This window comes from Syngnathus typhle, linkage group LG12 (assembly GCF_033458585.1).
Source record: "Syngnathus typhle isolate RoL2023-S1 ecotype Sweden linkage group LG12, RoL_Styp_1.0, whole genome shotgun sequence".
Classification (NCBI taxonomy): domain Eukaryota; kingdom Metazoa; phylum Chordata; class Actinopteri; order Syngnathiformes; family Syngnathidae; genus Syngnathus; species Syngnathus typhle.
The window spans coordinates 9,456,298-9,470,462 of NC_083749.1; the positions used below are offsets into that span (position 1 = coordinate 9,456,298).

Consider the following 14,165-nt stretch of genomic DNA (forward strand, 5'->3'; position numbering starts at 1 on the left):
AGAGTCTATATAGGTATTGCTGTATTCAAATCATACTGGTCAAATTTCTGTTTTCCTTTGGTCAAATTATGTTATCTGGTTTTCTTGTGTCCACTTTTTTCTTCAAGGTATATGATGGTGAAACGAAAAACCAGGACGGAAACGGATTCCTTCTTTATCAGGACTTCGCCGCCACAACTTTCGCATTCCCCGTCACCTGACCCCTACTAACCAATCAGGTGCTAGCAGTTTTGGCGGTTGCAAGTGAATGAGTAAAAGTCGAAGTCATTTTCAAACATAAATGTCGATATATATTTTAACAAATCAGCTTTGTTTTGATACATTTCTAAATGTTATACAGGTCGCACTATGTAGATTGCGCCATCTGGCATTGAAACTTTGGTTGTATTCGGGACAGGACTAGATCAGCGCAAATGCTTCTTCCCGCTTCTTTTTGCCACCAAATACTCGCACACTCTCCGCCTTCGTTGAAAGCCGTGACGAAAACGAGGCGAGCGAGGCGCTGCCCTCGGGCAAAGCTTTAAAATGACATCAGAAAGCCCTGCTCCACGGCTTGCGGCTGTTTTGTCCAAGGGCGACAGGAGCTGTCGCATGGGGCAGCGCGCTCCGCTGCGCCACCTTGGCGCTTTGGTGCGTGACTGCGCGTCAGCTTACCTGCTCGGCTTTATAAGCCGGTCAGGTACCCCTGACCCGCATCTACCCACCACTGGCCCATTTGCAGAGACCTGAATAATACCCGGCGCCTTGATTCTCCTTCAACTTCAGTTTCGGCTTCAAGTTCTGCTCAACTTCAAGTTCTCCTTCAACTCCCTCTTCTGCTTCAAGTTCTCCGTCAACTCCCTCTTCTGCTTCATTTTCTGTTTCAGATTCTGTCTGCGTGGGCCAGGCTGCCCGATTGGACATCATGAGCCTCCCCACACTTGTGGTGGCATTGGTGCTGACGTTGTGCGCCTGGATTACGCTTTGTGGAGGTAATTGGAATGTTTGAAGAAATATAAAAACAAAGCAAATAGCAAGAATTGAAGGCGCCAATTTGGAGGAAATAACTTGAAGGGGGTGGGGGGATAACGTTTGAAATTGTGGCGCCTTGGGAGTGGCGTCGAGCGCAGCTAGCACCCTTGCACATTTTTTTCGATTTCTTTTTTACCGTCTCAACTGTTCAGCGCTGCTACACAACAATGCTTCTACTCTGCATGCAATGCTTTGCGGGGAAAAGACGATTCAAGTTGTCTGCTGCGTCCGACACGCACGAGCTCGTTAATATTTTTCTGCCGTTACTTTTTGTTTTCCTTCAATAACGGGTAAAAGCGCCGCCGTGTTTTTTTTTTTGTTTTTTTTGTGATTGCGTCTGTGTTCTCGTCGCGTCTTGTTTATCTACGTTTTTCGCTCTTTGGTTTTCTAAGTTCGGTGAGTACGCGTTATTTGGCAATGTTTGCCACATTTTGCAAAGTTTGCCACATTTTGCAAAGTTTCACCTTCAAGCACCTTATGGCCGCTTTGATTTTGTTTTTCGGGTATAGTTAAAAAAAAAAAACGCTCTATTAATAGGCAAATCGCGGGTGAGTTGACAAGCTTAACTTGATTTTTTTTTTTTTTTTTTTTTGACACGCAGACACACTCACAACGTCATATGTGAGAATCGAACTCAGTGTCGGCAAGTGTACCCCCATCAGCGACTAACCCGGCCGGGGCTTAACTTGAAAGTTACTTCGTGTGAATGCGTTACTCCCTCGCGACCACGCGAGGGCGCCGTTTTCAGGCGCTGATGTGTCCGACTGAACAGCCAACCAAATGTGCCCTCCCTCGTCAGACATTTCGTGCGATTCCGGATGGGAGGTGTTCGGCTCCAGCTGCTACAAGAAGATGCCAGCCACCAACGGTTGGCTGGGGGCCCGTTTACACTGCGCCCTGGAGGGCGGCGACCTGGTCTCCTTCAACTCATTGGCCGAGGAAGATTTTGTGAAGGGCAAAATGGGGGTAGACCCGTTCTGGATCGGACTCTCCAACCTGGTGAGTTTAAATGCAAGGAGGGTCTGTCCTGGGTTGACAACCGCGATTGGTCTCCTCCGCAGGAATGCGGCCATAAGTTGTGTCATCGAATGTCAGGCAAGGAGCCGAAATGGTCCGACGACACGCCGCTGATTTACAGCAACTGGGATGCCGGTCAAGCCGTAAGGTAACGTCACATTGTGGAGCGAGCCCGCGCAACAAAAGCCTGACAGACCGCATTGTTGTCGCTGCCCCCCAACCCCGACAGCACCACATCGGAGTCCTGCGCCTACGTCAAGCGAAAAGCATCTGATTCCGACCAGTGCGACAAGTGGAGAACCGGCTTGTGCGAGTCCTCCCTGGCGTACATATGCAAACGCTCGCCCGACGGTAAGCCGCTCGTCGTCCGTCATGTTGAGGAGAGGAGCGCCGCCCGTCACGTTGTCTTTCCGCACGCAGGCTGCCCGGACGGACAACCGTGCTCCAAGAAGGCCGACCGTTTGGCTCTCTCTCCGGTGCAAAGTGAGTGGCTTCTTTCTGCACCTTGGCCGCCCTGTCACAGGTTTCTCCTCAATCTTACTTTGGGCCTTCAGCTTCCGCCTGCGACCCCGGCTACTTGCTCTACGGCCCTTTTTGCTACCGCTACTTCTTGGAGACCGAAAAAACTTGGCAGGCAGCTGAGGATGACTGCGTCGCACGGGGAGGTCACCTGGCAAGCCTCCACTCGCATGAAGACGGCAAATGGATGCTGGGTGAGCACCAAGGGCCACCATCACGTTTTGGGTGCTCTTCTTGCATTAAAGCTGTGTTCTCCCTCTGCAAGCTCACACAGGCATTGGTTCTTGGCTGGGACTGCATAAAACATCAAACAAGTTTGAGTGGACTGACAAAACGTCTTCAGTAAGTAACACACTCACGGCAAGTTAAAGTCCCAATGATGGTCACGCACACATCTGGGTGTGGTGAAATTTGTCCTCTGTATTGAACCCATCCCCGTTTGATTTTAATCCATTCCCTGGGGGAGAGGGGAGCAGTGAGCACCAGCGGTGCCGCCGCGCTCGGGAATCATTTGGTGATCAAAAGCCAAGTGTGAAAAAAAAAGGCTTACAACCTGTTCCAACATGGTGAAGGAAACTGCTTATTTTTAATGTTCACCTTTCAGAAGAAAACTTTGGCCAGATTGCGAGATGATGGACAGTAGTAGAATGTTGTCGAGAGAGTGAGGAAAGCATAAGGGCAACGCGCTGAGCGCATGTTACCAATGTCGTCCACAGGACCTCATCTTGTGGCACCCAGGTAATCCAGGTAACGATCTCTACGGTGCTCTGTCGGGCACTGGAATCTATACCGGCAGCAGCCCGAGGCGCTACATCTGTCAAAAAGGTGCGCAGGCCGCGCGCCGTCACCACCGGGCACTTTTTGTTTCCATGCTTGTTCTCATTTGCGCTCCCTTGCAGCCAAGTCCACCAGTCCTCCTCCGCCGCTCCCAGGTAGGTCAGGGGCCGGCGGCACGTGTTCCCGCCCGTGCGCCATCCGCGGCGATTCTCACCATTTGTGCCTTGCAGCCTGGAGCGACAAATGCGGCTGGGAGTGGCTGGACAACCCCGCCAACGACTTTTGCTATCTGATGAGAGGGAACCAGCTCAAAAGCTGGAAGGAGGCGCGCGACGACTGCAACCGCCACAATGCCCATCTGCTCAGTATCACGGACTCTCACGAGCAGGCCTTTGTGCACGGTGTGTGTGTGTGTCTTAATGTTTGCACTTGTGTTTTGGCGCGACCATGTGGAAACTTTGATTCAAAGGTCACAGCAAGGCCGTGCTCACCACTCCCTCGCTGTGGCTGGACGCCGACGCCCCCTTCGCCGAGAGCGGCGGCCGGTGGGCCGACGGCTCCCCGTTCAGCTACGTCCACCTGAGCGCCGGTTTGTGGCGAGCCACGCTCATGTTACCATTCAGGAACTTAGGGCTTAGTCTCTGTTGGCCCCCTTGCAGGTCACCATGGCGACAAAGTTGGGGGACGCTGCCTTTCCTTTCTCATTGACAACGGCGACTGGAAATTTGACGTGTGCGAGATCAAGAGAGGCTACATCTGCAAGAGAAGAGGTAGGAGGGCGGGGCGGGACGGGCCGCGACCCTCTATCTCAAGGCGTGCTGACGTTTGCCTTTGGTCCTTGCAGCGGCGACAGCGCAACAAGCTCCGCTGCCTCACGCCGGTAAGAAATTACCGCTTGCAAAGATGGCCGCCAGAACTAATTAACCTGCCCCGCCCCGCCCCGCCCCGCCCACAGGTTTCCTCAAGCAAGAGATATGCGAGAACGCCGACAACCGAGCCATTTGCCCCGAGGACAGAGTCATGCGCATCCAGTCGGCCTTCTACGGACGGAGGAGCAGCAACGTCTGCTCGGCCCAACGCGGCTCAGACGGTAGGCGGCCCCGGCCACTGTCGGCCGTCCTTTAGCTGACGTGTCAACTTGGTGCCCTCTCGCAGCCAAATGTACGGTGGAAGGTGCCCTCCTTCACTACAGGAAAGAGTGCGACAACTGCCACCAGTGCCTCGTCAAGCCCATGAAGGAGGACCCCTGCCCTGAGGTCTCCAAATACCTCCAGATGGTCTACACCTGCGAAACGGACGGTAGGTGTCGTCTCGTCTTTGCCAAATGAATTGTTGTGTGCCAAACCAGGTAAGCCCATGAGGCCCTGAATAACATTTTTGGTTGTCCAAAGAGTGTTTTGACAGTTTAGGCAACACCCAAGGCAGCCTGAAAAAGTTGAAGCTGAGAGCCTCCTCCTCATTGAGCGGCTTCGGCCCCGACAAGGCTTGCCTCAATGGGAAAAGCTGCTGGAAACCGTTGAAGCGTACGTGGAGAACTCTGACACAACACACACACACACTAAATCTGGCTTCTTCCTTCCTTCCCTCAGCTATGGACAGCTGGATCGAGGTGGACTTAGGCGAGATGAAAAAAGTGACCGGGATGGAGATCCAGATGTGTCCTTGGGCCTCCTCCAGGCACTGGTCCAGGTTTAAGATGACCCATAGTTTGGACGGACAGGACTGGACCGGCCACTCCCAGATGGTGAGTTGGCAGCCGTGAGCCAACTTGCTCCTCTCTCTCTCTCTCTCTCTCTCTCTCTCTCTCTCTCTCTCTCTCTCTCTCTCTTTTTCTCCATTTCTTTTTCTCCGTGTCTCCTCTTTCTCTCTCCGTCTCGCTCCTGTCTCCCTTTCCCTTGCTCTCTCTCTCTTTCCCTCGTTTTTTCTCTTTCTCCCTCTCTCCATATCTCTTTCTCTCTTTTTCTTGCTCCGTCTCTGTCCTGCCTCTCTTTCCCTTGCTCTCTTTTTCTTTCTTTCTCTCTCTCGCTCTCTCTCTCTCTCTCTGTCTCTCTCTATTCCTCTCCGTCTGTCTGTCTGTCTGTCTGTCTGTCTGTCTGTCTGTCTGTCTGTCTGTCTGTCTGTCTGTCTGTCTGTCTGTCTGTCTGTCTGTCTGTCTGTCTGTCTGTCTGTCTGTCTCACCCTTGTCTTTCTCGCCAGCTTTCCCCCGGAGCGACTCAGACCCTGATGGAGCCCATGCTAGCCCAGTTCATCCGCATCCTGCCACTGGATCACCAATGGATCGTCGGCCTCCGCTTTGACGTCTTGGGATGCGCGCTTGACAGTAAGCGAGCTGCCGGCGCCGCGCTCGCCGTCAAATAGGAAAACCAACCGTGACTCTCGCGTCCGCAGATGTGATCAGCTGCGACGAGCAGTTCGTCAACGTCGCCTTGGACAAGCTGCCCACTACGTGAGTGGTCGCAGCGCGTCCGAGCTTTCCAATCAAGTGCGAGTCTCGCAACGGCCGTGTCGTCCGCAGGGTCTTCTGTCCGCCGGGTTGCGCCAAGTTGGACCACCAAGTCTACGGCACGTGGGGGTACAAAGAGGTACGTGACGGCGCCGCCCGCCACTGGCCTTCCTGGGCTCTGACGCGGCGCTTTGCGTGAGCGCAGGAGTCTCACATCTGCGCCGCCGCCATCCACGCCGGCGTCATCGCTGACAAGACTGGAGGAAAGTGCACCTTGCTGAAAGCGCCGCCGCAGAAGAGCTTCCAAGCATCCGAACAGAACGGAATCCTCTCCAAACAGTGAGTGGGCCGCTTTCAGCGCGCGCTCTGATGGCAGACGCCGGCTTAACGCGAGCGCCGGCATCGATCCGCAGATTGAACCAAGAGGGGCCTTTGGCTTTCACGTTTGCCGACGGAGGTGAGTCGCCGAAGCGCCGTGGAGTCAAACTTGTGCGTGACACCTGGCGATGTCTCATGGGCAGAGATGAGATGCTTGGGACCTGAGTGGGAGGAGTTTGCCGGCTTCTGCTACAAGATTTTTGAGGACAAGAAGACCTGGGCCGAGGCTCAGCACGCCTGCGGGACTTTTGGCGCCCAGCTAGTGTCCGTGGGTTCCCTAGTGGAGCAGGAGTGGCTGAAGACGACTTTGTACTTTGGTACGCTGCCTCGCCTCGCCTCGCCTCGTATGTTCGGAGGTGTGATGTCACGCCCTTCCTCTGCAGATGACAGCGACACGTGGACCGGACTCAATGACCTGGCTGTTCCCGGCATGTTCGTGTGGTCAGACCGCCGCCCTGTGACCTTGACCTTCTGGGCTGCCGGAGAGCCCAACAACGAGCTCCCCTTGGACGACAACTGCGTGGCGGCGGCTTTCCAGGTGAGCACCGGCACCGGCAGCCACCCACACGACCTACCACCGACCCACCCCCTTTGTCTTTCAGACGGGACGCTGGATGCGGATGTTGTGCACGCAGCTCAATCGCTTCGTGTGCAAGATGCCCAAAGCGCATTACACCATCGCCGCTGGAGAGCCCGAGACGGAAAGCGGCGATTCCAAGGCCTTGTCCATGGTGTCGACTGGAACTGTGAGTGGCACGCAAACGCATTTTTAGCCCAGGGTTGTCAAACTCATTTTTATCGCGGGCCACTTTGTCCTTGCGGCATCCCTCAGAGGGCCGTATTTCATAGGAAATAGTTATTGTTCAAATTACTATGGAAAGGATGACTACAAATCATTAAAAAAAAAAAAAAAAGTCACACAAAATTGGTTTCAACAAAAATCATGGGAGTTGACATGGCGGGCCTGATTTGGCCCCCGGGCCTTGAGTTTGACACCTACGCTTTCGCCGCTTGCTTCTTGATCTTGTGGCCAAATGCGTGGATTGCAATTTACCCTTGCGTATGCCCAATGCAGTGCAAAGACCTTGTCCTGGAAATGATGAAAGGTCTTCAGGTGGGAAGTACCATCACCATCAAAGGGCAAGGCAACGACAAGACCAAGAGGTACACCGGGGTAAAGAAGGCAATCGTTTGGGCAAACCGCCAACGCCTGTGTGTGTGTGTGTGTCTCTCGCTCGCAGCTTCCAAGCCAGCTTGCTCAACGCCGACAACCAAACCATCCTGCAGCTCAAGCTGGACGCCGAGACCCAAACCGTCGTGCTGAGCTCCCAACTGGACAGCGACCCGGACCAGCAGCAGCTAAACCAGCTGCATGTTGCCCGTATCCCCCTGCAACGTGGCGTGGACTTCAAGGTAACGCTCCATGCCGCGCACTCGCCAGCGCCCCCCCGCCTAATTGCCTCTCTCGTTCAGATCGTCATCAGCTGCGCCCAGCACGTCTTCCGCGTTTTGGCCGGGGGCCACCGGCTGCACTACGCCTACCAGGGCCACCTCCGACTGGCAGACATCACGCTGCTGCGACTGCATGGCGACGTGTCGCTGAAGGTCGTCCGCCTGGCGACGGCGCCGCCCACCTGAGCCGCAAAAACTACGACAACACAACAGCGGCGGTCTCGTACCGTGCGCTGCCCGATAAGCTAAGTTTGTGCATGTTTTCTTGACACCTCAAAGCACTTACTGAGCTTCAGGAGAGTGAGGAGGGGAAAAAATAAAATAAAAATTACATCAGCTATGCAGTTAACCAACTGCAAAAAAATCTAGAAAAAAAATTGTATTCCTTTTGTGTTATACAATATCTGTATATGTATCTATGTATCTATCCACCAATTTTGAATTTCACCTTTTGAATTATAATTATATATCTGTATATAAAGTAAATATCTATCCACTGCCACCGTCTGGGGCTTATGGCTCCTAAAAAAAAATGTTTTTGAATGCCCTGTTTTGAATTCTACATTTTGAATTCCAATTATCTATCAAAGTATCTATCTATATATCCGCCGCCGCCGCCGTCTGGGGCTTATGGCCCCTAAAAAAAAAAAAAAAAAAATGTTTTTGAGTGTCTTCTATTTAATCATGATTTGGCTTGAAGATTTAAACCTAAGCAGTGTTTGTCCCTTTGTTTGACCCTTGACCTTTGTTTCCCATGATGTACTCCAATGTTATGATTATAAGTGTGTTCAATAAAATAACAAAGACAAATCCTCAGTTTTTTATTTATGAAGCTAATTTCATGCTAATGCTAAGTAGGATCTTAAAACTTGTACCGTTTTTATTCCGTGTATAGTGCGCAAAATTTAACGAATTTATTGTCCTAAAATCTGGGATGCGCATTATACATGGGTACAATTTTTTTTTTCTTTTTTCTTTTCTTTTTTTTTTTTTCTTTTTTTTTTTAGAAAACAAAACCAACAACACGACTGCCCGACAAAGTCGTGGAACAAAAAGACAGGGTGACATTACCAAAGACAGGAACAGAAAGCAAACAGACATCATGACAGTAACACATGCAATGATCCGACGGTGAGCGAGGGGCAGACAGGACTTAAATACAAAACACGTTACATCGATTGAGGTGACACAGGAAGAGAGGGGCGACGCGACGCGAACAGAAACTATGGCAACACATAGCAAAACTGGGGACGAGACATGACAAATCTCCCCCGAAATAAAACTTGTAATCACCTTTCTTCTTGTTTGTTGTCAATCGCGCATCGCATTCAGCCATCCTGTCCCAACACACTTAGTCAAAAAAATTCATAATTGACGACACATCGTTTGATGCGATGGTGCAATCCTTGATGGTGTGTTATTGTCAAATATTGTTTGTTTTTAATCTCCATCGCGGACCGGACGTCATACGGAGGCCGCCATTACAGATGCGCAAAACGGATGCGCAAGACACGTCAGTTATATTAAGAGCGAGAGTTGTTTTCTTCCTATTAGTTTCAATTCACAGTTTAATTTGCAGTTTCAATCAGCAAATAACAAAATGCGTATTACAGGTAATATTTTATTTCACAACACTTTGCCTTGTTCCTTTGGTCTCTGCTGTTCATCCTAAAACACAAAGGCGCTCTTTAAGCAATGCGACAGTGAGCGCCCGGCGCGCTGCACCAAATTAAGCTCCCTGCGCAGTGCGCACTGAGGTCCACTTAAATTTTAGAAAGTACATCAGGACTTTAAAAATATCTTCTAAATTTCAGCGACGGCTCTGTCACAATAATGCGACCAGCGCGGTGCAGTTGGGCGGTCGGCGGCGCGCTACGGTTGAGCGTTCTCTCTCGCACTCTCTCTCTCGCTCTCTCTCGCACACACGCGCACACGCGCACACATGCAAACCGGGTATCATACGGAGGCCGCCATTACAGATGCGCAGAACGGATGCGCAAGACACGTCAGCTCTATAAAGAGCGAGAGTTCTGTTCTCCACCTATTAGTTTCAATTCACAGTTTAATTAGCAGTTTCAATCAGCAAATGCGTATTACAGGTAATATTTTATTTCACAACACTTTACCTTGTTGCTTTCGTCTCTGCTGTTCACTTCAAACACGCTCCATACGAACACAATGCTCTGGTATCAGACAAGGCTTGCTCGATCACCTGCTCGTTTGCTGTCTGTCACAATGTACCCTACACAAATCCGAAACATTTGTTGCGGCTCCGAGTCACGACGAGGGGCAAGTTTTGGTTTCCAAGGGTGTTTTTATTCCTCTTCAACGTCTCTCCCATACAGAGCCGCCTTTTTCACATCCGCACGCCTCTTTCCCGTGCGCGCACGGAGCGCGGTGGTGCGTTTATGGCAGTCGGAGAAATCAACGCCAACAAAAAAAAATACATCCAGCCTAGTTAAGACCATACCAAAGACTATAAAAATGGGACCCATTGCCTCCCTGCGTGTGTGATGATCATTGGGACTTAAAAAAAAAAAAAAAAAATTCATAAAAAAAAAATTCATAAAAATTGGGTGCGTATTATACATGGGTACAGGCTTTTTTCCAGCATCAGCATGCCATTTTTAGGGTGCGTATTATACATGGGAGGCGCACTATACACGGAAAAAAACAGTAAGCTGGGGCAGGGGCCATTTTGTTCATCTTTTTGTGGATGTTAAAGAGCCTGTAGCACGTGCAGACATCAAGGAAGGCGCTCCTGTAGTTGCTGTTCATCCAGCCATAGAGAATGGGGTTGACGAAGGTGGAGCACATGGCCACCACGTGGAAGGCGCTGAAGAGCAGCTTGAAGTTGTCCATGTAGACCACACGGCCGTCCATGTCCACGGCAAGCTGGAAGGCGTGCAGCGGCAGCCAGCTGACGCCAAAGACGGCCACTACCGTCACCAGCATCTTGGTGGTCTTACGGCGGCGGCGGTGGGCGCGCGACAGGCGGGTGGCGTTCAGCTAGCTCCGAGGAACACACAAAAATAAAGGTATTAGCATTTTTATCATAATGTATGCCGAAGCACTATTTGAAGCGGGACTCTATCCCAACACTACAGTTCATTTTAGGACCATCCTGAAATTGAAAATTAGGGTTCTTAGTTCCTCTGTGCAACAAGATGACAGCAAAGCAACATTTTTTTATTTTATTCGATTAAGCTATAGGGCCTTTCTACACTGGAAAAAATGTTACAGTAAAGCTAGTCGCTATATTATATTTTTTATTTTTGTCTTTACAGCAGTACTTGGAGAGCAAAATATTCTCAAGGTGGTGCTCGATGTATAAAACTTACTATGATCTCACCTTGCTCCAGATGCACGCGTAGGCTCCTGTGTTGACAGGCAACGGCAGGCCGTACTGCAGCAACAACATGGCCAGGCTGTAGGGGGCGCTGCCGCTCCCCTCGGGCCACTTCTCGCCACACACCTGGATGGACTTGCCGGGCGCCAAGTGGAAGGTGGTGTACTCTCTGAAGATGGCCAGCGGGCTGGCGAAGAGCACGCTGACCACCCAGGTGATTGCCACCACAGCGGCGCACGCCCGTCGGGACATCCGCGGCGCGCCATCCGGGCGACGTGCCACGCTGCGGAGGCGGTCCACCGCAATAACGTTCAGCGTGATGGTGGACACGTGCACGCAGGGCGAAACACAGCGCCTGGCCGAACGCCCACTCTTCACGGAGGGTGTACGCCAACGTGAACGGTAAGCATAGCGATGCCACCAGGAGGTCGGCCAGAGCCAGATTGGCGATGAAGAAGTTGGTGATGGTTCGCAGGCGGCGGAAACGAAACACCACGTGGATCACTAAGGTGTTGCCCACCACGCCCAGGGCGATGATGAGGCCGTACGCCATGATGAGCGCCACACGGACGGACGGAGGGCAGGTGGATGCTGTCCTCCAGGCCCGGATAGGCCGCCTGGTTCTCAACGGGCACCGTTCCCATGCTGGCCCAACAGCAGTTAGCGTAGGACTTGGGTGCCGACAGCCGCAGTGCCTTATTTGCCGCGTCCGTGTTGCGGCGACCCCATCGGCCAGCCGGCTGGCCTGCGGAAGCAACATATAACGTCAGTCTGTAACTATAGATATTCGTGGAAAGTAAACGCGAGTAAACTCCAGCACTGGAGGTCCCCAATGGACCCATCTGTGTGAAACTTTGAGGCTGAGGAGCCGATGAACAAGGCGGTCAAGGTGAGCAGAGGGTTTGAACACGGGACCTCCAAATCCGACATTTTGATTTCACCGGCGTAGCTACTTTCACACAATCTTTAAAAGCTTTCAAGGATTTGCAAAAAGTGCTGGCAAGGAAGGTGCCATCATTTTCCAGACACATTTCAATAAGACAGAATGTGTCATGCGTATTTTTCTTTTTTTTTCTTTTCAGCTTACCTCAATGTGCAAGTTGACGTGAAGTTCTTTTGCTCTCCAGGTCCATGTGCAGATGACGGGAAGGAAAGACGCAAAGCAGACGCAAGCTTGGTCTCCACTGAGAAGCCGACTGGAAATGCGACGAGCTCCGACTGCGCGTCACAGCCCCCCTCAGCAGAAAGTCATAATTCTGACTTTGTTCTCAGAATTCTGACTTTACAAGAATTCTGAGAATAAAGTCAGAATTCTGAGAATAAAGTCAGAATTCTGACTTTAAAGTCAGAAAGTGGGAATTATAGAGGATAGATAAGTGTATATACTCTCCGTTTCCCCCTCACCATTCCGAATGAGCCGCCTCTGTTCACCCACAACCACCGCAAATGAGTATGCTATGTCATTTTTCTACACTAATAAATCTTTGTACAAATTTATGGACGTAGGCACGCAACAATTAAACTGAAATACACGTTTTGGACATGTACAAAAATCCGGGACATCTCAGTGTCATTCAACACATTTAAGATTCCTGCTTAAGGTTTTTTGGACTAGGACTGAACTTGATGAACCCACATTGGGTGTATCAAATGTCTCATCTCCTAGATGAGACATGAGTACGGACTGTACACATCTATTTGTATCTCACCACAACATGTACTAGTATGTCTGCCAGTAACACGTAAATATGCAAACCACAATTCAAGATAAAGTAAATTGCAAGTGGCTAGGTTATTTGGTGCAATAGTAATTACTATTGCTTTAGGAATTTGTACAGCCAGGCAGGATTTCACGGTAAATCACCATCTTGATTAATCCATTGTTTGTTTGTTTTCATGTTATTATAGTCCTACATCATTGCACAACTGAAAGAATGACTCAACACTGAGTACCATATCTTTACAAGATGTCAAACTCAACATGATACTATCTATGGGCAATTTCACTTAATGTCTGTTGCTGCACTGTCATATATTTGGCCACTTAAACATGCACGCATGCATGCATGAATGCAGCAATGATAGTGGAGTCTCAGAGCGACAGTATAAATAGCTGGAGAGCAGTGTGTCCATACAGAGCTGAGATTCATCAGAATAAGGTACAACCTCTCCTCCACAATTTCTAAAACAATTTGTGTCAGCATACATAGAAATGTATATAATAGTCAAAGTATGCAATTGTTTAGATAATGTATGATAACGAACACATTTTCTTGACATTTACTGGGAGTAACTATTGAAGGACATCTGGGAAATCAGATCACAAAATTATCAACAGAAGCTGGAGCAGGAGCAGAAACGGTTACATACCAGTGCCCTGCCTGCGTAGGAACCACACGATATGGTTGTGTTTGCAAATATGTACTGTGCCTGTTAAAAAGAACAATTCAAATAAGAACTTTTTTGCGTGTAATAAAACTATAAATGAAATATTTTGTTGGCATTTATAGTAAAAAATAATAATATCATCAAATATTATAGTTATAGTACACCTAAAGTCAATTTTTTCCAGACATGGTATTCCGGAATTCTTCTACAGTGACAACGGACCTCAGTTCTCTAGCCAACAGTTCAAAGATTTTGCTGCAGCCTACGGTTTCAGACATGTAACCAGCAGTCCAAGGTTTGCACAAAGCAATGGTGAAGCTGAGCGTCATGTCCAGACGGTGAAGGGACTACTCAAGAAGGCAAAAGACCCGTATCTTGCACTTTTAGCTTACAGAGCGACCCCTTTGGCTAATGGATATAGTGTCAGGGTTTTCCAAAACTATCTTGATCATATGATTATGTTGGAATGTATGTAACCAGTAATGAATGACCTTGGTAGATTAGTTTTATGCTTATGTTGGTGTGTAACCAGTAATAAATAACCTAGCTTGTTCCATCCTACACAATGTCGTAAAACATCCCCTGCTCTGCTAATCTAGAGGTCAAGGGCCTTTTTTACTTGTCTATTCAGTCTATGGTCACCCCCACCCTTTTTCTCTTAATAAAGATGGTCTTGTGGGAAGCGAGAGAGAGACGTCATTCGATCATTGCTGTACGCACAGTGACGAATGGACTCTCCGCCTGCAGGTGCCCAAAACGACTAACTTGTCTCCGAGTGGTTCTTGCAAAATAAGTTAGAGTGAGCACCACTCTAACATTTTGGTGCCGAAA

The 14,165-nt window shown here is 49.8% G+C and overlaps 2 protein-coding genes and 1 pseudogene across 2 annotated transcripts; 2 read left to right on the top strand and 1 right to left on the bottom strand.

The window, feature by feature from the left end:
• Window positions 1-8: 8 nt before the first annotated feature.
• LOC133163783 (C-type lectin domain family 17, member A-like) lies at window positions 9-2,515 on the top strand. Its single transcript, XM_061294002.1, has 6 exons — window positions 9-218; window positions 867-971; window positions 1,811-2,010; window positions 2,073-2,176; window positions 2,258-2,379; window positions 2,478-2,515. The coding sequence occupies exons 2-6, from the start codon at window positions 905-907 to the stop codon at window positions 2,513-2,515; spliced, it is 531 nt and encodes a 176-aa protein (XP_061149986.1). The 5' UTR covers window positions 9-218; window positions 867-904.
• Window positions 2,516-3,176: 661 nt separating this feature from the next.
• LOC133163784 (uncharacterized) lies at window positions 3,177-8,376 on the top strand. Its single transcript, XM_061294003.1, has 22 exons — window positions 3,177-3,186; window positions 3,286-3,372; window positions 3,447-3,479; window positions 3,555-3,725; window positions 3,794-3,913; window positions 3,984-4,094; window positions 4,169-4,204; window positions 4,280-4,414; window positions 4,480-4,623; window positions 4,716-4,847; window positions 4,914-5,068; window positions 5,521-5,644; window positions 5,713-5,770; window positions 5,840-5,906; window positions 5,973-6,106; window positions 6,181-6,224; window positions 6,289-6,462; window positions 6,529-6,683; window positions 6,748-6,891; window positions 7,221-7,309; window positions 7,387-7,558; window positions 7,619-8,376. The coding sequence occupies exons 1-22, from the start codon at window positions 3,177-3,179 to the stop codon at window positions 7,781-7,783; spliced, it is 2,460 nt and encodes an 819-aa protein (XP_061149987.1). The 3' UTR covers window positions 7,784-8,376.
• Window positions 8,377-9,174: 798 nt separating this feature from the next.
• On the bottom strand, window positions 9,175-13,251 carry LOC133163204 (neuropeptide Y receptor type 2-like; annotated as a pseudogene).
• Window positions 13,252-14,165: the final 914 nt, after the last annotated feature.

Excerpts from the sequence above, each read along its gene's own strand:
- LOC133163783 (XM_061294002.1), top strand. The coding sequence starts at position 905 with ATGAGCCTCCCCACACTTGTGGTGGCATTGGTGCTGACGTTGTGCGCC. Across the intron at positions 972-1,810 it reads CTGGATTACGCTTTGTGGAG|ACATTTCGTGCGATTCCGGA; the intron begins GTAATTGGAATG and ends CTCCCTCGTCAG. Across the intron at positions 2,380-2,477 it reads ATGCAAACGCTCGCCCGACG|AAGGCCGACCGTTTGGCTCT; the intron begins GTAAGCCGCTCG and ends CCGTGCTCCAAG.
- LOC133163784 (XM_061294003.1), top strand. Across the intron at positions 3,480-3,554 it reads TCCTCCTCCGCCGCTCCCAG|CCTGGAGCGACAAATGCGGC; the intron begins GTAGGTCAGGGG and ends TGTGCCTTGCAG. Across the intron at positions 4,095-4,168 it reads CTACATCTGCAAGAGAAGAG|CGGCGACAGCGCAACAAGCT; the intron begins GTAGGAGGGCGG and ends TGGTCCTTGCAG.